Here is a 23,920-nt window from a genome sequence, read left to right on the forward strand (position 1 = left end):
GAAGAGTATCTTGCGTTAGCTGAGGGACCAAGACCGATACTAGCTCCTTCTAATCGTTAAAATTCTCTTTCAAGAAATTGAATTAAATCATTTACTGCAGGTATGTCATTGTTTGTGATGCGAGAATCCTCAAAAGATTTTCTTAAATCAGTAGGTAACTTTTTCAAAAGCGTTAGGACAAGCAGAGTATTTTCAGCTGTTATGTCATGGTTGAGATTTTTAAAAACTTGAGTGTTCTCTTTATAAACTGTGAGAAAATGTTGGAGACTTTTGAGAGAACCACTACTTATGCATGGCAAATCAATGATTTTTGTAACAAGCTGAGTTACAACATGCCTTTTGTTATAATAGCGATCCTTAAGCAGCCTAAGTGCAACATCAAAGTTTTCTGCAGTTATGCTTAAGCTCTTTACTAAATCTAAGGGTTCACCACTTAAAGAACTAAGCAGATATTGGAACTTACTCACAGGGGCCAAAGTTTCATTCCTATTAAGAAGCCTCAAACATATTGTAGTAGCTAACCCATTCTTTGTAGTTACCGCTGAATTTGGGCAACTCAAATTTGGGCAGTCGCAGAGATGGTTGGGTGGGAGGTGTTACTTCTTTAGTTTTAGCAGGTAACACTATTTTCAAGTCACTAATCAGAGAAATGTAAAAGTCCAAAATTTCATCTTGCATAGAGCATGCTTCAGTTTCATCATAATCAGAACCAGGATCATCATAAACCACTTTATCGAATAAAGCTTTAAAATCAGAGAATAAACCTCTAACTTCATCATCATAGTTGTGTAAGCGCTGAATGGAAACAACATTTAATGATTGAGTTTCTGAGAGAGTAATTTGAGCTGACACAAACTTGCCTATTTTCTGAAGCCTATTTTTGACAAGTTTTGCCTTTTTCTCCAGTGTAGAGAATCTCATTTTAACAGACCATTTATGTAATCAAAAGAGTAAGCTATAGGCCTAAGTTTCTTATAATACTTGGGCCTATGTAAATATTCCCAACACCTAAATATCAAAATAACTCCAAGTCTTAGACCTAACAATAATGCAAATTAATAGCTCAGAATAAATCAATTCATTTACATTAGCTCTACAAGAAATAATGAATGTAAAATTATATTTCACTTAACCATCAGACCCAAGACAGACATAGTAAATAAAGTAAAGTCTATTTAACACAATGTCATTTCATTTCAATCAAGTATTTTCGCAGAATAAATTGAGTAGGGAAGTAAAGGGTGTCCCAGTAAGAACGCCGGATTTGAGGAGCGTCTTATCCTTATCTGTATTTCAATAGGAATTCCCAAATTATCAGCGATGTTATCAGTATTCCCATTTGTCCCATTTGTAGTCATGAATCGCTACACGACAGATCAACGCGTGGTCATAGTTAAAGTGCACTACAAGCACGGAAGCTGCGCACTATTTACGGCCGGGACAATGCACCAAATGATCCATCTGTCCGAAGATTGATTTATAAGTTCGAATAAATTGGCTCAGTTCTATTTTGGGGATATTTAAAGTCGCTTGTTTTTGCCAATAATCCTTTAACAATCCAAGACTTGAAGGAGGAAATGATTCGTGCCATTAATGGAATTCAACAGGAAGTGTGTGAAAAAGTGATGGAAAACTTTGTCAAGAGAGGTCGAGCTTGTCAGTATTCAGCAGGTTGGCACTTACAAGACATAATACTCAATTACTAATCGGAGATACTATGCTTTAAGATTCATGTTTCATATTGTAAATTTAGTGAGAAAATATATGGTTTGTTAAAATTTTAAATCCGGCGTTCTTATTGGGACACCCTTTATTTATTATCAGCAATATCCTTAATGTAGATAAGAATTGATTCAATCACTAATATTTCGTTTAATATTCACACAAAACAACATTTTCAAAGATGTAAATAAACTTGAAGGTTACGTTTATATTTTGATTTAATTCACACAGCTGTAGCTGTGTGTTTTATATTCAGTCAGCTGATTTCCTGTGCTTGAAACTGAGTCTTACATATGATCAATTTGAAGAAGCAATATCATTGGGCGATTTATTCTGTTTTACGTATCTCGACGCTCATTGGTTCTTGCGATGTGCAGACTGCAGGCAGAGCGCTCTAGTGGAGAAGTTCGCTACCAAGGTGCATCGCAAGGACAGATAATATAAAATGGCTGACTTTCTGACAAGTGAAAATATATTAGAAAATTAAGGAAGAAACATAGTGCAGACAAAAAATTATTGTTAATGACAATAATTGATATGGAGAATTGGTTGAGAAACTTAGAGAAAATATTAAATATCCTAACTAATTCCTGATTTCAAATAACTATTTGAAAGGAAATATGACAAGATTCATGTAACAGTGGGAGGACATGAAACTAACATGAAATATTCACGTCTGGGATGGCACAGGGGAATGAAATAAAATATTATTAATTCACCAAAAATAGTAATGGGGAATACAAATGCTGCTCTAATTATTTAGGGAAGTGACACTTTTAAGAGTTTAGTTGTACAATTTAAACAGTTACAGTAGCTAGGCTAATAAAAGCACAATATATTATTAATGATATGATTTTCGTCCGACTCGACAGGACCTGCGGATGAGGGGTAAACTTGCCTAAAAATGTTCAAATGGACTGTATGGTGAAAGAGCAATATTAAAAACTTTTCACTAATTATTTAACAGATAAAAATGAGATTGATGAGGTACCTTCCTTTTAACTGAAGTGTTGAGAAGACGAAGCCGGTAGACGTACACGAGTTTCTTCTGCTGGCCAGCTATCGCGTATTTCTCGTACACAGACCCGGACCGGCAGTAGTTTCACTTCACAAATGTTCAATCGTTCACTTTTAATATAATTAAATATACTTTAGGGTTAAGAGTTGAGAGCAGCAATTGGGAGTTAATTGTGCCGGGGACATGTTGGTAGTTGCATGAGTGCAAGAGAACTGGGGCGAGATTGGGGTTTCCAGACATCACGTGACAGGGCAAGGGTTATTGTATGATATGAAACGTCTGGAAATATCTAGGTAGCGCTTGAATACGGAACATTATAGTTAATAGGTACTTTATGTTACAGTTTTTAAATAATGTTAATTCACAGCAGGGTGCGAACTAAACAGACGGTTTAAATAAACCATTGTTTTTTGTGTTTGTTGTTATTGTGTAAATGAATCGTTATCGTTACAGGGTGTAAATGAATTGTGAAAAATAAAGCACTTTTTTATTTCTTTTCCATCTTTATAGAAAGACAGGATGTATAGCCAAAACAAGTCACTCCAATATCATTCTAAAAATAACACAAGACTGAATAATTGTTACTTTATACTTACCCATGTAAGACTGATGTTTAAGACTGGTCAATTTTGTATTTTTTAAAGTTTAACTCTATGCTAACTGATATCACCATGTTTCCTAAGCGCAAGAGTTATTTTTAATAAGGTAGGCGTAATTAATATAATTTTTTTTATACTGATGTTTTTTAATAACATTTTAAATATTCTTGCCTATTATTATTATATTTGTATTTAAACAGTCATCCGTCATAAATCAGTAGGTATTTAACAACGTTACAAAATCAGGAAAAAATTTCCCATTATTTTCCCGTTATAACGTATGAGAAGGGAAATCCTGTCTTGATCTCGTCTCAAAATTGTATGAGAAGTAAAAAATCCCGTCTCATCTCGTCTCAAACTAAAAATCCAGTCTTGTCCATCTCTAGTTTATACACCAAGTAATTGAGCCGTTCGAAGCGCTATTCCCCAGTTATCAAGGAAACAAAAATTTCACGTGAAATTCATGTTACCATTTTACATTGTTCACATGAAGAAGAAGTTCTTTCCACAAAAACTTAACGCAAAAAAAAACATTCAAATATCACAGTTGTAATTTCTGCAAAATAATGGTAAGAAAATAACGTGAAAATAATTATATATATAGGAAAATCACATGAATTTTGTTCCCATAATTTCACTTTTCAATTGAAATTGAAACAAAAGTAATTGCAAATTTGATGGTCAAAAATGAGAAAAGGAAATTTTACCCTATATAACCATGGTTACCATGGTTCATGGTGGTCTGATCATGCTGGTTCCCAAACTCGTTAGAATGTATAATTAAATGTTTGTACCATTTTGATCAAAATCGGATGATTTTGGCCCAATTAATTGTACTAATAATATATTTAAAAGGATGGTGTTTTTGGACTCTGGGTGAATAAAAAAAGTAAATCAGTGCCAGGTCCAGCAGTTATAGATTATACCCTGTGTGGGAAATTCCCCCAAAACCTTAACAAAAATACTGCATATCCAGGCCACTGAAGTGTGATAAAGTAACTTAGTGATTGTAAGTGTACTTTTACTAAATGTTTCTATGCCAGTGACCGTTTTGTAACTGCTATTCTACTACTTCATTTTGACGAAGCCTCGTTGTAATGGGGAAATCTATACTAGGTGTACAATGCAGTTGTCTGCTTGCAATATTGAGCGGAGCGAGCATATTAATACAATACTTTTCTTCTAAAGTCAATGTTTCATTCTATTCCTCTTAAATGAGATTAAATCATAGATCTATATTAACAACACTGGATCGCTGACTGAGGTGGCGGAGTAGCGGCTAGAGCGGTCCGGCGGCGATAGTACTCCCCCCACCACTGTAAGGGGTTTCCTGCCATCGGCTGCGCTTTACGTACACGTGTGTCAGGTGCCAATATGTTGATGGCTCGTCTCTGTGTGTTTATTTACCATCATTTTGGAGCCAGTTGTATGTTTCTATTATGTTGAAATATGGTACAGTTCTGTGCAGCATTTGGTTGTAGTAATCAATTTTCAAAAGGCTGCAGCTTATCGTTTCACAGGTAAGAAAACTAAACGTTCCGTAAAGACCACAAAAGAAGTGAGAAGATTCTGCGGAATGGCCTCCTGGTATCGCCGGTTTATACCCAACTTTGCTACTCGTCTACACCCACTCACCAGCCTGTTAAAGAAGACTTTGAAATTCATTTGGACCCCAGAAGCTCAAGCGGCTTTTCTAGATATCCGCAGCTGCCTAATAAAATCTACTATCTTGACATGTCCTGATTTCTCCAGAGAATTTACAATTTCATGTGATGCTAGTGGCGTTGGAATCGGAGCAGTACTCTCACAGCCTACTGAGAAAGGTGAAGCCGTCATAGCCTATGCCAGTCGCACATTGTCAAAAGGTGAGATGAAATTTTCAGCCACAGAAAGAGAGTGTCTGGCCGTCATCTGGGCTATTGAGCGTTTCCGTCCATATATCGAAGGAACCCACTTTACCGTAGTGACTGATCACTACAGCCTCCTCTGGTTGAATAATTTAAAGGATCCTCAAGGCCGCCTAGCTCGATGGGCATTACGGTTACAACCTTTCGACTTTAAATTAATCCATCGTAAAGGGAATGAACATGTCGTCCCAGACCTCCTCAGCCGTGCCTCGCCAGAACAACTCGAAGGAACAATTGCAGAACTCACTCCTAGCGTAGATAAATGGTATGACCGTATGATTGAAGAAGTTACCAACCACCCAGATCAATATCCGCTTTGGAGGGTAGAAAACCGTAAGCTGTGGAAACATATTCCTGGAAAACTCACTTTGGACTATGATGCTGAAGATTGGAAATTAGTTGTCCCGAAAGACCAACGCCTTAAAATTTTCCATGAGAATCATGATGCCGAAACAGCAGGGCATTTAGGTAGTTATAAAACTCTGAGCCGTATACAACAACGTTACTATTGGCCCAAACTCCGACCAGATGTCATGAAATATCTGCGGCAGTGTAAAGTTTGCCAACAAACAAAATATGAACAAGCCAAACCAGCTGGTTTACTTGGACAGAGCCGTTGTGGAACCCGACCTTGGTGCACTATAAGCGCTGATTTAATGGGACCTTTTCCAAGGTCAACAAAAGGCTTTAAATATCTTTTGGTTGTCGTGGATAACTTTTCTAAGTATACTCTTTTGTTCCCGATTCGAGCTGCTACCGCCTCTATAGTATCAAAAGTTTTGGAGGAACAAGTATTTATGATTTATGGTGTCCCCTCCTATTTTAAATGTGATAATGGGTCAGAATTTACCGGGGCACAAATGCAGAAATTGATGTCACAATACCAAGTTAAAATGCTTTTTAACCCCAGTAGGCACCCACAGACAAATCCAACAGAGAGAGCTAACAGAACCATCATTACGATGATCAGAGCCTACATGAAGGATAATCACCGAGAATGGGATAAGAATATTCCTGCTTTAGGTTTTGCTCTTCGTACAGCTAAGCATGAAACCACAGGTTACACACCAGCTTTCTTAAATTTTGGACGTGAGTTGTCAGTAACAGGGTGTGAGGACTCCAAACTACTTTCTGAGTTGCCACTGGAACCTAAGCTGAGAAGATATTTAAACTCAAACAAATCTATGAGGATGTAAAGAGACGTCTGGAGAAGGCCCATCAACAGACCTACATACAGACTAGCGGACTGACCATCCGCTAAATATTTCATCTCAGTCTTTAAGCGCGCATCGACTGCCTGACCGCATTCTGAATTTCATTTCGTCACTATAAAATATTTTATATAGTACGCCTCTACCACTTCATACTCTTAGCTCCAACGATTGCTACATCCCATCTTCACTCAATCGATAAAGTTGTAGACCTCTGATTGGTGGTTTGGACTCAATAATGAAACTCGACGGATCTGTGGACTGAAACCGACGCTTCCTCCCTCTTCTCCACTAGCCATGATTTTGTGACGAAGACAAAAAAATTAGAAGTTGATTTTTTTTTGTTAATCAAGAATGAGATGTCATCTAAATTCAACTAAATTTACTTAAAATGAATCACCCTCGAGGTAAGGTTTCGTTCTATTACATATTTTGGGGGATTATGTAGTAACATTTTGTTATTTAGGGTTTTCTTGAGATGGGCTAATACTATGTCCCACATTGTCTTACGAAAATCCACCTCAGTCATTCAGACTCATTTTGGGTCCAGCTCTTTAGGTTAGTAAATTAAATTTGTTCTCGAATTGTTTGTTATTAAAGTCTATACTTAAATTTGGTAATGTCTGTTTTTAAATGTGTTCTGATAGTACGGCTTTCCCGTTCACTCTGAGATTTGATTCTGTTACTAGCCTATTTTGTAATTTTGCCTTAAAGCCTAGGCTAAAGATGCTTAACGAACCTTTTGACTTTAACTTGGCTAGGCCTAAGTTCAGTTATCTTAAAATTGGCAAAGTAGCCTACAAAGTCACTGAAAAGGTTAAAATGTAGGGCCTATGGATTATTCTGTGTTATCTTTCAAAGTGTTTAAAGACTATGTGTAAAATGTTTAGTTTCTAGGTTATATGAGCTGGGTCTATGTTGTAAGTATAACATTGTCAAATGTTAGGATTTAATTTGTTAACGAATCTTATATAATGTATGTAATGTATTGTGTGGTGCTATGCATAATTATGTACTATGGACCAAAGACTTGAGAACAAGTTTGATAGGTTAGTTTAGGCCATTCAGACAGACAATCGTATTGTTCAAAACTCTAGTGCCTTAATACTTGTGATATCAAAAGACTGAACTTTTGCTGTGATATTTTAAACCTGTTGTTGAAGTAAATAATTGTTATATGAACAGTCATCGAATGAGGTGAACTCTTAAGATTCAAACATTCCTTTTGTTAGCTTACACGAAACAGAGACTAAAACGTGTCATCAAGTGAACTGTTAAAAGTTAGGTTAGGTTGGTACCAAGTACCCGTATTGACATTTGGTGTTAACTACTTAGTGAAGATAAACTTTCATAGCCTGTTATAATTGTGAAATATTAACTTACCACAGACAGAGTGTCTTGACTGCTATGTATCGTTGTGGTATAAGAATGCTATTCATGAGGCCCTTTTTGAGCGTTGAGTTATTGTTATCCCATAATTATGATATGAAATCTGTTCGACTATCGTTAACTTTTGTTTCAATATCTTGCTTTGGAGATTTGTAATCTTCTTAACTTTTAATTTTCTTATTAAACTATTGTAATTCAAATTTAATTGTTGTGTTTTCACTATATTAATATTTCCTACTGTGGTTAAAATCAAACTTTAGTCGCTCCCTTACAAATTAATCTTATTTTTCACGCTCATGCAAAACAATTAGCGATATTAACTCATTAAAGTGTCTAGGTGTAAGTAAATGAGTAAGTGAGTCTGAATGATAAGCTAAGTGGTCCTCGAGGGTAAACCTTTTAATCTCAACCCTGTACTGCCATTGGACTTCCTTGTTGGCCGGTGGACGTTCTGCAGTGAACAAGGTGGCGCCTTCCCGAAGAGGATCCTTTCTGTCATTGTGACTCTTTAAAAGCTTTCAGTAACAAACCCCCCCCCCCCTTCCTGGGCTTAGATCAATTAACCTAACAAATATTATTTAAAAAAAAAAAGGTTACAAATATACGCTGTTCAAAAAGAAAAAATGAAAATTGCTATCCAAATCTTATAGCTACAAAAGTTATCCAAACAATTTCGACAAATGAATCCATACTTTCAAAACTTTGGGACAGGTATTAAGAGAAACCCCACTGAACAACGTGAGGACGTTCTGATGCGGGGCATATATTTTAACACAACACGTTAAAATGCGTTAACAAACTATCAATGGTGTTGCTGCTTTAGCCTATTCAAAGCAGATTATGGCTTTCCATTTGATAACCCAGAGTTTGTGGGTAAAAAATAAAGCACAATAAATGGTTGATATCACCCCACTTTTCAGGATTCTCTACGGGGAAAATTCGTTTGATTAGGGGGATGTCTAGGCAACAGTTTTCTTCAATTCTCAATGTTGGAAAAACTTTGTTTCAACATGTTAGCTTGAATTGAAGCAGATCGTTTAGCATTCATTAGAAGCTATCAGTTAAAACTGAGAGCAGAAATAATGCAGGTGAATCTTGACGACGCAAATAGAGATATTTAAAAATAGTTTCTAACAAGTGTTTAACAACTCTAAGATGTAGACCTAACTAGAATTACTCTAATTTAAGCATAACGTTTTCGGCGTTATGTTTCATACTATGCGGCTCATTGGGCCGCACAGGTTCTCTAGTAATTTACAATAACTTTTGAACCATAATTTTTACAGAAATGGGATTTGTACCGTTTTGTTCAGAATATAAAGGACTATGAAATACAAAATTTTTATCAAAATCGTTCAGGCCGTTTTGGAAAAATCCTATTTTTCCGTTATTTTATGGGGTTTAATGGGAAAATTCCCATTAATAAAAAAATGTTTAATGAAAAAAACTATCAAAACTTTTTTAAGGACCATAACATACTATGTTAAAATAAAACCAGATTTTTTCTAAAATCCTATTTTTCCTTATTTTATGGGGAAATAACATAATTTACCGTAACTTTTAAACCGTAATTTTTACAGAAATGGGATTTGTACCGTTTTGTTCAGAATTTAAAGGGCTACAACATACTAAATTTTTATCAAAATCGTTTAGCCATTTTCGAGAAAATCAGATTTTTCCGGTTTTTTGTGGGTTTTTATGGAAAAATCCCCATTAAAAATCAAAATTTAAAAAAATGAAAAATACGCCTACGGAGATACCATGGATTAGGACCTACATACCAAATTTCATCGAAATCGGACCACAGGTGTAGTCCCTAGCTCTGTACACATCCAGACACACAGACACACACACACACAGACATCACTTCGAAAACCACTTTTTTGGGTCCAGGGGAAAACGAATATATCCACTCAAAACTCACTCGAAAATTTTGACGAAAACAATACTTTCTCCATATAGGTACTATGGTATAGGGGGAGAAAGTAAAAATCGAGAAAGCCTGGACAATTTGATATATTTTACAAAATAAGAAAAATGAATTGACTTAGTAGTACTGTATTTTTTGAGAAATCATTGAAAGAACCGATTTGTTAACAATGGAAACATAGCAAAGTCATAGAACGCCACCAAATAGAAGAAATAGAGATGAAAAAAAAAAATACTATCGTTATCAACCTATGAACAATGAACAAGGATGTTAGCCGAAAACTACTATTTTGTAGGAAACAACGACTTAACTTTATGATGATTGGCAAAGGAAACAGGAAACCCCTCTAAGTCTGAATTAAACTAGTACGGCAAGGACATTAATCATTAAATATATGTTTTCATAAAAGTCAAGTGATTTTAAAAGAATGTGACTACATCCAAGAAACCTTAATAAAACTTTCATTGAAGGATTCGCATTATTCCCATTTAAGTGAAACAAAAAACCAATTGTCTTGTCTATTGTCTAGGCATGAGCCTGGGATTGTTTTTCACATTACTTCAGAATTGACCTAGGGGTTGCGGCATTATCACTTAGATAAAATCCATTGGTGACTTTGTGGGGATCAAACCCGGGACCTCAGGGACTGAAGTCCCTGAGGTCCCGGGTTCTGCATTCAATCCCTTCTGCAGTCCCTTTCAATTCTGCATTTTTTCAGGTAAATATAATTTACGATTCCTATAACAGTAACTAGCCAAATTAATGCCAATTGATTCAAATAAAATTGCGACAGAGAGGTTATGCAGAAAATCAGGTATTTCTTAGTCGTGTAAACAAAATGTTATCAATATAAAAAATTTACTGAAATTTGTAAACGTACTGGCGACAATGGGTGGTACCATGCAGACTACATTATCATTGACGAATATCAACACAAACAACCTAATACAGCTATAAGTGGGAAACATAAAAAAACCAGATCAGCTTTTAAAAAATGATAAAATATTTACAAGAAATGTTGATTATATGGAACTGTTAGGTACGTAATCTATGAGTTGAGTCTTTTAAACTCGTCGGAAATTATGATGACTTTTATTTGTTTTTAAATAACTACTTTACATCTTTGCAATTGCTCGACTTCGATTAACGTGTTTACTAGTATCAAATTAATTGGGTGGCTAACTTTTTGATGTGCTGTTACTCTTTTCTTGCATAATTTATTTGTGTATACATTTCTCCTTCTTTAATGTAGAATGTCTAATAAAATGTATTCCAAATTATTTTTTCTATGATAATATGTATTAAAATTAGGGGCTTTGATCTTTCTTAAAAAACAAGTACAGTAAACCCACATGCAGAACATATCTACGCTTACCTGTCCATCCCCAGAAACCCAAGTAAAATGCTGTACATAAGGGTGGTGACAAAGTAGTGTCCCTTGTACCTGTAAAAGCATGGAAATTTTATATGATTATTCACAGGTAAAAAAGGATGGATAATGATGGATATTACTGTCCAACATCATATGTTTATAATTAATATTGCTTAATGTATGAAATCACATGTTAAAAACACTTTATTTACAATTGATTGTTTTGTTTAGGTTTTGTATTAAAATAGACTTTATGATTCTGCTTTATTCTGAATTTACTAATTTCTTACATATTTAACAATGGCGACGAGGATTATAGAAACAATTGAACAAATAAAAGAGAAGAATGAGAGGATAATCAAGTACAAAAACCTCAGAAGATCCTTGAAAGCTCAGCTTACAAATATCACAAAACTTTTGAAAGAGCACAAAGTGTCTACAGATGCTTCAGTTAGACTACATCATTTAAATGAATTGCACACGAAATTTGGTATAATACAGGACCACATTGAATTAATGATTAATGAAGATGATATTGAAGATGAACTCGCTTACAGACAAGAATTTGAAAATACCACAATTGATACCAAGGTAATGTTACAAAACCTAATTGATACATCAGGTGCCGATTGTTCAAATGATCAGATTCAGCATGCTGCTACAACAAATGTGACAACCTCAAATCTAAACTTTGTGCCATACGATGAAAGGGAAAGTTTCCGAAATTTTACAAAACGTTTGGATACTTTTATGGAACTAAAATGTATAAAGGACCAAAATCAGAAAACATTGACATTCTTACATGCTCTCACACCATTAATTCATCAAAAGCTATACGACATTTGCTCACCAGATGATCCAAGTAACAAAACATACGAAGAACTAGTACATTTATTACAACAGTACTTAGATCCTCAAGCAAGTACACTAGCGTTACAACACAAATTTGTACTTAGAGAACAACAGAATGGAGAATCAGTAACAGATTTTTCAACAGACCTTAAAAGGTTATCTACAAACTGTGAGTTCAACTGTGCATGTGGAAAGTCTGTTTGTGATATATTTTTGCGATTACAGTTTGTCAGAGGACTAAATGACCCAGAAATAAGAACAAGACTCTTACAAGAACGTGAATTGAGAACATTTCCTGAGTTAGTTAGGACAGCAACCGGAATAGAGCTATCAAAAACAGAAAGTGCAATGATTACTGAGCAACATTTTGCTAGACATGTGAATCAAGTCAAATACAAAAGTCAGCAAGTACCAGTACCAAAAAATAAAGATGTAAGAAATACAAGGTATTCCATGAAATCTACTGCGAAACTTGATAAAACTACCTTGAGTTTTGATTCTTTGAGAGGAAAGTGTTATCGTTGTGGTAATGAATCACATACGGCTAATAAATGTAAATTCAAAGAAGAAACATGTCATTCTTGCAATAAAACTGGTCATATTGCTCGTGTATGCATGAGTAAAGGTAAGTTACAAAAATCAGTTCACTATGCTGAAGAAGAAGCTTTTGAAGAAGAGGATGGAAACGACTTACATAACATACATTTACTTTCAAATTCAAAAGACAGAGGTAAATTCAATGCAAAATTATCAGTGGATGGCAAGGAGATGTTATTCGAATTAGACACAGGCGCATCATTGAGCTCCATTTCCCTAAAAGACTTTCAACACAATTTTCCGAACAAAAAGCTTCTATCAACTGCAGTTGAACTACGCACATACACAGGAGAAATAATAAAACCGTGTGGCGTAGCTTTTGTGAAATGCAACTACAAGGGACAAAGATTCATTGGAAAGCTATACGTAATAGATCACCAAGTTGATGCTATATTTGGACGTGAGTGGATGAGAGAGGTGAAACTTGATTGGGCAGACATGAGGGCAGTTGAAGAAACAAATGGATCTCAGCTGACATCCTTACTTGAAGAATATGAAGATATTTTCAAGACAGAGATTGGAGAGATTCCTGACTTCAAAGCTAGATTTCAGGTGATGGAAAACACTACACCTATTTACATAAAGCCTAGACAAGTACCGTACGCAATAAAAGGTAAGGTCGAGAGGGAGATTGAACGATTGGAACGTGAACACATCATTACTAAGGTAGAAAACTCTGCTTGGGGAACCCCTGTGGTTCCAGTAATAAAACCAAATGGCAATGTGAGATTATGTGCCGACTACAAGGTTACACTCAATAAAGTAATTGAAGAGGTAAACTATCCCATACCAAGAATAGAAGACATTTTCTCAAACATGAGTGGAGGGAAGTACTTTTGTACACTTGACATAAGTAATGCGTACTTACATATGGTAATGGACGATGAAAGTGCTAAAATGCAAACCTTAAGCACACACAAAGGACTTTTTAAGGTAAATCGCCTTATGTTTGGAGTGAAGGTCGCTCCATCTCTCTGGCAAAGATTCATGAACTCAACATTACAAGGTCTGGATGGAGTACAGTGTTTCTTTGACGACATACTCGTACAAGGATCTACGTTTGATGAAACTTTACAAAGATTAAAACAAGTACTGAATGTGTTACGTAGCAAGAATCTACGATTGAACAGAGAGAAATGCAAATTCTTCCAGAAGAGCATAAAATATTTGGGACACGTGATTGATAACAATGGTTTACACAAGAGTACTGAAAAAGTTGAAGCAATAACTAATGCAAAACGACCTTCGAACATCAATGAAATACGATCATTCCTGGGTTTGGTGACTTACTACAGTAAGTTTATTTCATGCTTCTCTGATATAGTTTATCCTTTGAACAATTTGCTAAAGAAGAACAAACCATTTAAGTGGACATCAGCTTGTGAACAAAGCTTCAAGAAAGTGAAAGAAGAAATTGCAAATGAACGGACATTAGCTCATTTTGATCCTTCGCTACCGTTGGTTCTTGCTACAGATGCTTCTCCAGTAGGACTAGGGGCTGTCCTATCACATAGAATGAAAGATGGCAGTGAAAGACCAATAGCTTTTGCCTCCCGAACATTGACAAGGAGTGAACAAAAATACAGCCAAATAGATAAGGAAGCAACTGCAATATACTGGGGATTGAAAAGATTCTTCTCTTACTGTTATGGTCGTAAGTTTCTACTGATTACAGATCACAAGCCTTTAGTATCTATTTTCGATCCACATAGAACTTTACCGACAATGACAGCTACAAGGATATTTAACTACGCACACTTCCTTTCAGGGTTTAACTACACTGTTGAATTTCGCAGAACACAAGACCATTCGAATGCTGATTTTCTTTCCCGATTTCCAGTTGAGAACACACCTGATGATTTCATGGATGATAATGCTGTGTTTCAATTAAGTCAGTTGGAAACAATGCCAGTCACTAAAGAAGAGATTGCAAGAGAATCTTACAATGACAGCACTACAAAAGAAATTATTAAATTACTTAAAGAAGGAAAGAGTATCAAAAGAATTGGTTTACATGATCATGAATTTACTCTACAGAATGATTGCTTGTTTAAAGGAAACAGAATAGTTATTCCAACTAGTTTGCAGAGTAAAGTCCTACAGGAACTTCACATTGGACATTTAGGCATTGTAAAGATGAAGGGGTTAGCTAGAAGTTATTGTTACTGGAAGGGCATAGATAACGACATAGAGAATTTGGCAAAAACATGCAAAGAGTGTTGTCAAAAACAGAATCGACCAAGCTTAGTGACTCTACACCCTTGGGAAAGTGCTGAACAGCCATGGCAGAGAATTCACATAGATTTTGCTGGACCATATGCTGGAAATCAATACTTTTTCATTATTGTTGATTCATTTTCTAAATGGGTTGAAGTTATTCCAACAAAGATAACAACCTCGGAATGGTGCATAAAGACACTTCGGAATTTGTTTTCGACTTTTGGTATTCCTCCCGTACTAGTATCTGACAATGGACCACAATTCACATCATTTACATTCAAAAGTTTCTTAAAGATAAACAGGGTCATCCACAAGACATGTGCTCCATTTAACCCTTCGTCAAATGGGCAAGCAGAAAGATTTGTTCAGACAATAAAGAAGGGCTTAAGTGCAATGAAAAGTGAGGGAGGAGACATAAGTACAAAACTACCAATGTTTCTAACGCAACTAAGAAAGTCTGTAAACTCAACGGGTAAAGATGCGTACTCCCTTATGTTCGGTCGAAATATAAGAACTCGTCTTGACTTCATGCTGGAAACAAACAAACTAGAAACAGCAAATGAGAATGAAACTTCAAATAAAAGATGTCGCAATTTTAACATTGGAGAAAGGGTTCAAGCTTTATGCTACAACCAAAAAGGGAAAAAGTGGAGTTTTGGAAGAGTAACAGCTAAAGAAGGAAAAGTGATGTATGTTTTGGGAATGGATGACGGCTGCAACTGGAGAAGACATGTCAACCAGATGCTACCTTGCCGATTAAAGGGGGAGGATTGATAGATATTACTGTCCAACATCATATGTTTATAATTAATATTGCTTAATGTATGAAATCACATGTTAAAAACACTTTATTTACAATTGATTGTTTTGTTTAGGTTTTGTATTAAAATAGACTTTATGATTCTGCTTTATTCTGAATTTACTAATTTCTTACATATTTAACAGATAAAATTTAGTAACTTGTTTACTGTATACAAAAGTCAGTGCGGGGTAAAACAGTGGACTCCATCTTACTAATCTTATCAATAAGAATTGTTGGTTGTTTGTGTGTTAGTCTGTTATCACGTGAAAAGTACTAGACCAAGACCCCACGAGAAAGCAGGCCATGCTGCAGGATCCATAACATCACACTGGGATAGATTCACTGCAATATCCCATATGTTTTAGGTAAATAAGCTGGCTGTTTACGTCTGGCAACTTTAGTACAACTATCCACCACTGTGACGTAGTGTTGTGCTCCAGTGCTGCAGCATGGCCTGTTTTTCTAGTGGGGCCTTGACTAGACTGATTGAACTAAAATATTTTCAGGAAATAACCCAATATCATAGACGATGGCCTATTTTTATTTTAAAAGGATAACAATTAATTTGAGTATGGTTGGACTAGGTAAAGAGTCGTGTTAGGTTTTTCTAGCCAAATGTACATACTTTACACAGGGAAATCCTTCTTTGAGAAATGACCTAGGCCCATGGCATTCGATCCCAGGAAGAGCACCACATGTAACTTTGGCTCGTTCTACATCCTCATATCGATAATTTCCAAACTGAAACAAGAAAATCAGTAAATATCATGAAATTAGTCAGGAGCGCCCTTGGCTAAAACTTAACATGGGCCCCTTGCTTGGCACAGGAACACCTAATTAATCTTTAGCAATTAGTAAAATGGGGTATACGGATTTTGTAATCATGAAGTGACAATGGGTGCTAGTAGATATATATTTTTATATATGTGTGTCCTTTAGCAAGTTAACTGGGGCAAAATCCTCTGATTTTAATGAAATTTGGTACAAACCATCGATGTATATAACCTAACTGGATCGCGCCCTGCAACGAGAGTACAGTGCTGAAAACGAGCCGGCGCTCAATAGGCTACCCCCACCACAAGTGGGGTACCACGGGGCGCCGGAGACTGACTCGTGCATTGACTTCGGAGTTTAAATTATACATGTTGACGTGTCAGATTTAAATGATCATTGCCTCAAATGAAAGCTGCTAATTTAATAAACAATTTGATACCAAATGTTATATACTAACTGGAATAGAACTGGAGTTATGGATCGTTGATTAAAAACAAAACCTATAATATTTTAAAATTTTTTATTTTTGTTGTTTGGAGGCTCACAGAAAGAATCTTGTCCGATTTTAATAGCTAATAGCTCAAATTCAAGCCCATAGTTTACTGATTATTTTTAGTTTAAAACATATAAAATAAACCATATCAACAATCTGACACATACTTTCTCCCATTAGCTTGTCAACAACCTTTATCATAAACAGTAATTTTAACAAGAATGAAGAGATGCACTATTTTGTTTAGAATTATTTAAGGACCATAACAGAAGGATTTCAATCAGAATCGTTTTATTTTCAAAAAAATCCATTTTTCCGTTTTTTAAATGGGTTTTTATTGGAAAATAAAATAAGTTACAATAACTTTTGAACCATAATCTTTATAGCAATGGGGGGGTTGCACTATGTTGTTTGGAATTATAAGTATTATCACATACTAATTTCAATCTAAACTAGTTTCTTTCAAAAATATGATTTTATCTTTTTTTGGGGGTTTTTTATGGGAAAATAACATAATTTACAATAACTTTTGAACCATAATGTTTACAGAAATGGGAGTCCTACCATTTTGTTCAGAATTTAAAGGGCTATAACATACTAAATTTTTAACAAAATCGTTCAGGCCATTTTTGAGAAATCCGATTTTTCCGTTATTTTATGGGGTTTTATGGGAAAATCAACATTAAAAATCAAAATTTCAAAAAAATGAATAAAACGCCTGCAGATACCATAGATTAGTACCTACATACCAAATTTCATCAAAATCGGACTACAGGTGTGGTCTGTAGCTCTGTACACATCCACACACACACACACACACAGACATCACTTCGAAAACCACTTTTTTTTTAAAAAAAAGAGGTTGGCGGCCTCTTTTAACCTTGCATTTGCTCGTCCACATAGACTAAGCGCCCGTGCGTGGATCGTTTACAGCAAAGCAAGGAGTGAGCCGGTACAGTACAAAGGTGAACTGTACTGATAAAATGTTATCGGCAGTGACCAGGATCCGAACCCACGACATCGCTGCCTTGGGCCCGAAGTCCGCGACGCTACCGACTGAGCCATTGACTCACTACAAACATTTTTTTTACATTTTTTTTTGGGTCCAGGGGAAAACGAATATATCCACTCAAAACTCAAACTCGAAAATTTTGATGAAAACAATACTTTCTCCATATAGGTACTATGGTATAGGGGGAGAAAGTAAAAATCGAGAAAGCCTGGACAATTTGATCCATTTTACAAAATAAGAAAAATGAATTGACTTAGTAGTACTGTATTTTTTGAGAAATCATTGAAAGAACCGATTTGTTAACCATGGAAACATAGCAAATTCATAGAACGCCACCAAATAGAAAAACAAAGAGATGAAAAAAAATTACTATTGTTATCAACCTATGAACAATGAACAAGGATGTTAGCCGAAAACTACTATTGACTATTGATTGAAAACTACTATACTATACACACACACACAGACATCACTTTGAAAACCACTTTTTTGGGTCCAGGGGAAAACGAATATATCCACCCAAAACTCAAACTAGAAAATTTTGACGAAAACAATACTTTCTTCATATACTATGGTATAGGGGGAGAAAGTAAAAAGCATGAACAATAGGCCTACTGGAGCTTTTGATTTTTAATCATCGAAAGACCTTATAAAAGATACATTTTATTTTGGTTTTTCACCTTAAATTTGCTTGAAACTCGCCCGATTTGAATTACTAATAGCTTAAATGAAAGCCGGTATTTCACCAAATGTCTTTAGACTAAAACATATGACGTATCACAACTATAACTAGAGATACTAATCTTTAACTGTAGTCAAATTTTGGAAAAATTCAAATTTTCCTTCATTGGAGGCTTATGAATTGCCTTAAACTTGTTTGATTTGAATGATTGAAGTCTCATATGAAAACCCGTAATTTAACAGTTATTTCAAGACCAAAACGAAGTCTTTGGCTTCATTCAAACTGGAGATATATGAACAAGTTTATATGTTATTTTATGGAGAGCTATGAGACAATTTTTAGAATTATAACTCCCTATACAGGGTGTCCCAGAACTCACTACAAATATTGTAGGGCACTTTCCTGAGTAAGAAACATATCTAAATATTATATTTAAATTATCCGGAAGTCCTTAATTACTCACAAAACCGCAATTTTGTTTTTTCACTTGTTAATTTTTTTCTAAAAGTGGTTAAGGATATGAAATTGAAACTTTGCACAAACATTAATGACAACTAGACAAAGCTCCAAAAATAATGACAATTTTCATATTCATATAACAAAATGGCTGTTCAGTAAACTTTAACATTGTTCAGTAAACTTTAACCATTCATATTATTTAACACTCTATGTTTTATTTAATGTACATCTCTTTTCCTTGCAACTAACATGTGTTCTTAATCAAATTAAATTATTCTCTATTGCTAACACATGTTGTGTATCAAAAAGTAAATAAAACAGTGCTTGTTCTCCTATCCCAAAAGTGTGTTCATTTTTTTCTCATCTTATAATCTCCATTTAATTTCATTCTCTACAAAATATTCATTGGTCCTAATCGAGCCTGGATTTTGAATTTCAGTCTTTGGATTCAATTTTCAGAACACTTTCAAGCTATCGAAATATCTTTATTTTATCATTCAATCTCTTTATGTTTCTCCCCACTCTCATAGTGTCACAAACTCTATCTAATTCTTAGTAAAGTTTCACTCCATTTGTTTTGTCCAATATGGCTACCAGATCAATTTCACTCTCAAACTTCAACAAATCAACCCTTCTCATACAAAATTCTTTTGAAAAGATTCTCAAATCTGTACAAGAGCTTGAAACACTTTCCCCCTCAATCTTGTCAGTGATACAAATCAGAACTTTAAACAACTTCTCGAACCAGTTAGAAAAGAAACATGAAGCCTATGAAAATTACCTGGAAAGAGCCTTGGAACATATATCAGAAGAATTAGATTTGGATGCAGTAAGTGACACTGAAGACAAACTGCGACTGCTATTCGTCGAAGCCAAGTCTCGGATTGAAGCCCTTCTCCAACAGCAGCCGCAAGATGTTCCAGAAGAAAGTAAAGATTCAACAAGAATTAGTGACATCTCAGCTTCATCATCTGCTCACGTAAGACTCCCAAAACTAGACCTCATCACGTTTGATGGTTCTCCTCTACAGTGGGTAAGTTTCATCAACTTATTTGACACTAGCATCCATCTGAATGAAAGCATTTCAAACGTCACTAAATTTCAATATCTTCTCAGCGTGCTCAAAAATGAACCACTAAATCTCGTAAAAGCTTTCAGTATCACTTCAGCCAATTACTCAATTGCCTATCAGCTCCTCAGAGACAGATACCACAACACCCGAAGGTTAACTACACTTCACCTAAACAAACTGATCGACCTACCGGACATTTCCTCTACCTCAAACAAATGTCTCAGAACGTTCCTCAACTTGTTTTATGAACACACAGAAGCACTTAAAGCTCTTGACTGTGACATTACTTCTAACTCTAACCCTCTGTTGTCCACCATACTCTTACGAAAACTAGACAATGACCTTCTAAAACAACTAGAGGCTTTTAGAATTAATATAAAATGCGAAACACATTCTCTACCAGAAGTAGTCGAAATAGTCAAGTTTCTTAATCAAGAGTGTAACCAAATGGAAGACGCTGTGTTACATACCAAGTTTGCTCAAAGTACGAACAACCACTATTCAAATTTTAAACCCAAATCTTTCACATCCTCCAAGCCCTCTTTCATTCAAGCTCAGAAAGTTACAATGGTCTCTACTCCAACTCCATCAAATCAAGACAACTCAAAAAATCCTTTCTCATTTCCCTGCTTTGTCTGCTCATCAACTGGCCACAAGGTTTATGCTTGTCCTAGCTTTCTCTCTCTTTCTTCAAATGAACGTTTTAAAACCGTAAAGGACAACAACAGATGTGTCTCTTGCCTCGGAAAACATGATGTTAAAACATGTAAGTCTAAAGCATCTTGCTTCAAATGCCACAAACGTCATCACACCTTACTTCATTTTGAACATGACAAGACATCTCAAGGTTCTACATCATCACAACCATCAACCACTCATGTTTCGAATGAAAAACCTACCGTATCTCTTTGCTCACAGGAAGCCAGTCCTGCTAATCAAATCCCTAAAACTGTAATTTTAGGCACAACACTGGTTAAAGTTACTGCTCAAAATAACGTTTCTCATGTGTTCAGAGCATTGATTGATAGTGGCAGCATGTGTGATTTTATTAGTGAAAAAGCTGCTCAACTACTGAATGCACCTCGTTTCAAATCCAACTTACAAGTAGTTGGTCTTTCTCAATCTCCAACTCTCACAAAGGGTATTGTGAACCTCACTGTTAACACACTGGCAGGAAAATTAGTTGCATCCAACCATGAAGTGCACATACTTGATAAAATATCTGTCAATCTCCCTAGATCTCAAATATCACAAAGAGTTCTATTGAAAGTAAAACCTTACCCCCTTGCTGATCCCAGCTTCCACTTATCAGGGCCCATTGACATGCTGATCGGAGCTTCTCTCTTCCCTCTTCTTTTAACGAATGAAAACTATTCTCTCGGCCCTAACATGCCTAACATGATGGGAACTCACTTTGGCTTTGTTGTTATGGGGAATGCACCTTGTTCAACCGATTCCCAGCCTGCCAACACTCCATCCATCTCTCTGCTCTCAACGGTTGACAACGAATTGCATAACTCTCTACAGAAATTTTGGAAATTAGAGGAATTATCTGTACCCTCAAAGATATCGGTTGAAGAGCAACAGTGTGAAGATCTGTTTAAAGCTACCCACTCTAGGGACGAAAATGGCCGTTACTTAGTTCAGCTACCATTTAAAGAAAATCATCCACCTTTAGGATCTTCCAAACTCATCGCAGAACGACGTTTTCACTCACTTGAACGACGTTTTACACTCTCTCCTGATTTGTATAAAGCTTACTCTGACAATATAAACGAACACATCTCTCAAGGTCATATGGTAAAACTACCTCATCTAGATATCAACTCTCCTCACTATTTCTTGCCACACCATGCAGTTGTGAAACCATCCAGTACCTCAACTAAACTCCGAATCGTTTATGATGCAAGCTGCAAAACCAGCTCTGGAATTTCCCTCAATGATTCTCTCATGACCGGCCCTAAATTACAGACCAACATTTGTGATATATTGCTACATTTCAGAATACACAATATCGTTTTCACTTGCGATATTCGCCAAATGTATCTTCAAATCTTAATCAAACCTTCCGATCAACTGTTCCAACTCGTCTTTTGGCGTGACAATCCCTCTGAAGATATATCCACATACAAACTCACTCGAGTGACTTTTGGAGTAAATAGCTCACCCTACTTAGCGATTCGTACCCTCCACCAGTTAGCTGAAGACGAAGGTAAAGACTTCCCTGAAGCAGCAAATGTCTTGCGCACTCAGACTTACGTAGACGACATTGTAACTGGAGCAGACACGGTAGATGAAGCAAAGAACCTTCAAAATCAACTCATTCAACTACTCAACCGTGGACACTTTGAACTTCGAAAATGGACTTCAAATTCTCCCGAGCTTCTTCAGTCTCTTCCAGACACTCATAAAGACTCTCCAGTCTTTCTTGAAAATACACCTGATCCCCATTTCTCAATTCTTGGCCTACACTGGTCTCCAGACTCGGACAATTTTTCATTTCATCTCAACCTACCGCCAAAAACACTAACTAAACGTCACGTTCTCAGTCTAGTCGCTAAAATATACGATCCTTGTGGATTTCTTAGCCCATGTACTATGACAGCGAAATGTTTTATTCAACTTCTCTGGACGACCGGTCTACAATGGGATGAACCTCTCACTCCAGAACTTAGTGCAATTTGGAGTAACTTTATCTCAGCGATACCAGCACTTGCAGACATTCAGATCCCTAGAGCATTGAAAATCTCTCCAAATTCTAGTGTTGAACTTCACGGCTTCTCAGACGCCTCTGAACGTGGGTTTTCAGCTGTTGTCTATGTACGATGTTCCCAACCCAACGGAGAAGTGACTACACGTATGGTTTTATCTAAAACTAGAGTCGCCCCTCTCAAGAAGGTGACTCTTCCACGATTAGAACTCTGCGCTGCCCACTTATTAGCTCAACTCGTAAACTTCTGTTGTTCTTCATTCAAACCCTTAATTTCACTCAACCAATGTTATTTGTGGTGTGATTCTTCAGTAACCTTGACATGGCTTCAAACTCCATCTTACAGGCTGAAAACATTCGTGGCTAACAGAGTCGCCCAAACACAAGAACTTGTCCCCTATCACTGTTGGCGTTACATCCCTAGCAAGGAAAACCCTGCTGATTGTGCTTCAAGAGGTATTCTAGCCACTGAGCTTGTGTCTCACCCCCTTTGGTGGTCAGGGCCTTCTTGGCTTTCTCTTCCCCCTTCAAACTGGCCTGATGTAACTTTTTCACCTACAGATATCTCAACATTAGATGAAGTAAAACACACTCCTCTAACTGTACTTGTGTCAACTACCACTGAATCTACGCTGACCAATCTTCTCATTAAATATTCTTCATGGGAACGACTTCTTAGGATTTTTGCTTACGTCCTTCGTTTCATATACAACTGTAAAGGTTCTGAAAAACGCCAAGGTTTCATCTCAACACAGGAACTGAAAGACACAAAATATCACATTTTTAAACTTGTACAAAAAGAAGTATTCACAGAAGAAATCAACTGCCTCAAACGGAAATCATTTTGCTCCACTCGTTTACAACGTCTTTCACCTTTCATTGACTCATTTGGATTATTGCGTGTTGGAGGACGTCTTTCTCAGACATCACTTCCTGAAGATGCTCGACATCCCATTATTCTGCCAAAAAAGCATCATGTGGTAAATCTCCTCATTGACCACTACCATATCTACAATCTTCATTCAGGCCCTCAGCTTACTCAAGCATTACTTTACAAACATGTTTGGATACTGTCTGCCCGTTGTGCCATACGCTCTCG

At 36.1% G+C, this 23,920-nt stretch overlaps 1 protein-coding gene across 2 annotated transcripts in view; it reads right to left on the reverse strand.

The window, feature by feature from the left end:
- LOC128983694 (TM2 domain-containing protein CG11103) overlaps positions 1-23,920 on the reverse strand; it is an 80,954-nt gene that overhangs the window by 16,700 nt on the left and 40,334 nt on the right. For both annotated transcript variants that reach the window (XM_054403095.1, XM_054403094.1), the window contains exons 3-4: positions 16,245-16,360; positions 11,152-11,220 (exon numbers count right to left, since the gene is read on the reverse strand). In XM_054403095.1, coding sequence (XP_054259070.1) covers positions 11,152-11,220; positions 16,245-16,360 — 185 coding nt within the window. The remainder of the gene's footprint in view (positions 1-11,151; positions 11,221-16,244; positions 16,361-23,920) is intronic.

This window comes from Macrosteles quadrilineatus, unplaced genomic scaffold (genome assembly GCF_028750875.1).
Source record: "Macrosteles quadrilineatus isolate MER2022 unplaced genomic scaffold, UCM_ALF_1.0 Scaffold_1__1_contigs__length_201487025, whole genome shotgun sequence".
Taxonomy (NCBI): domain Eukaryota; kingdom Metazoa; phylum Arthropoda; class Insecta; order Hemiptera; family Cicadellidae; genus Macrosteles; species Macrosteles quadrilineatus.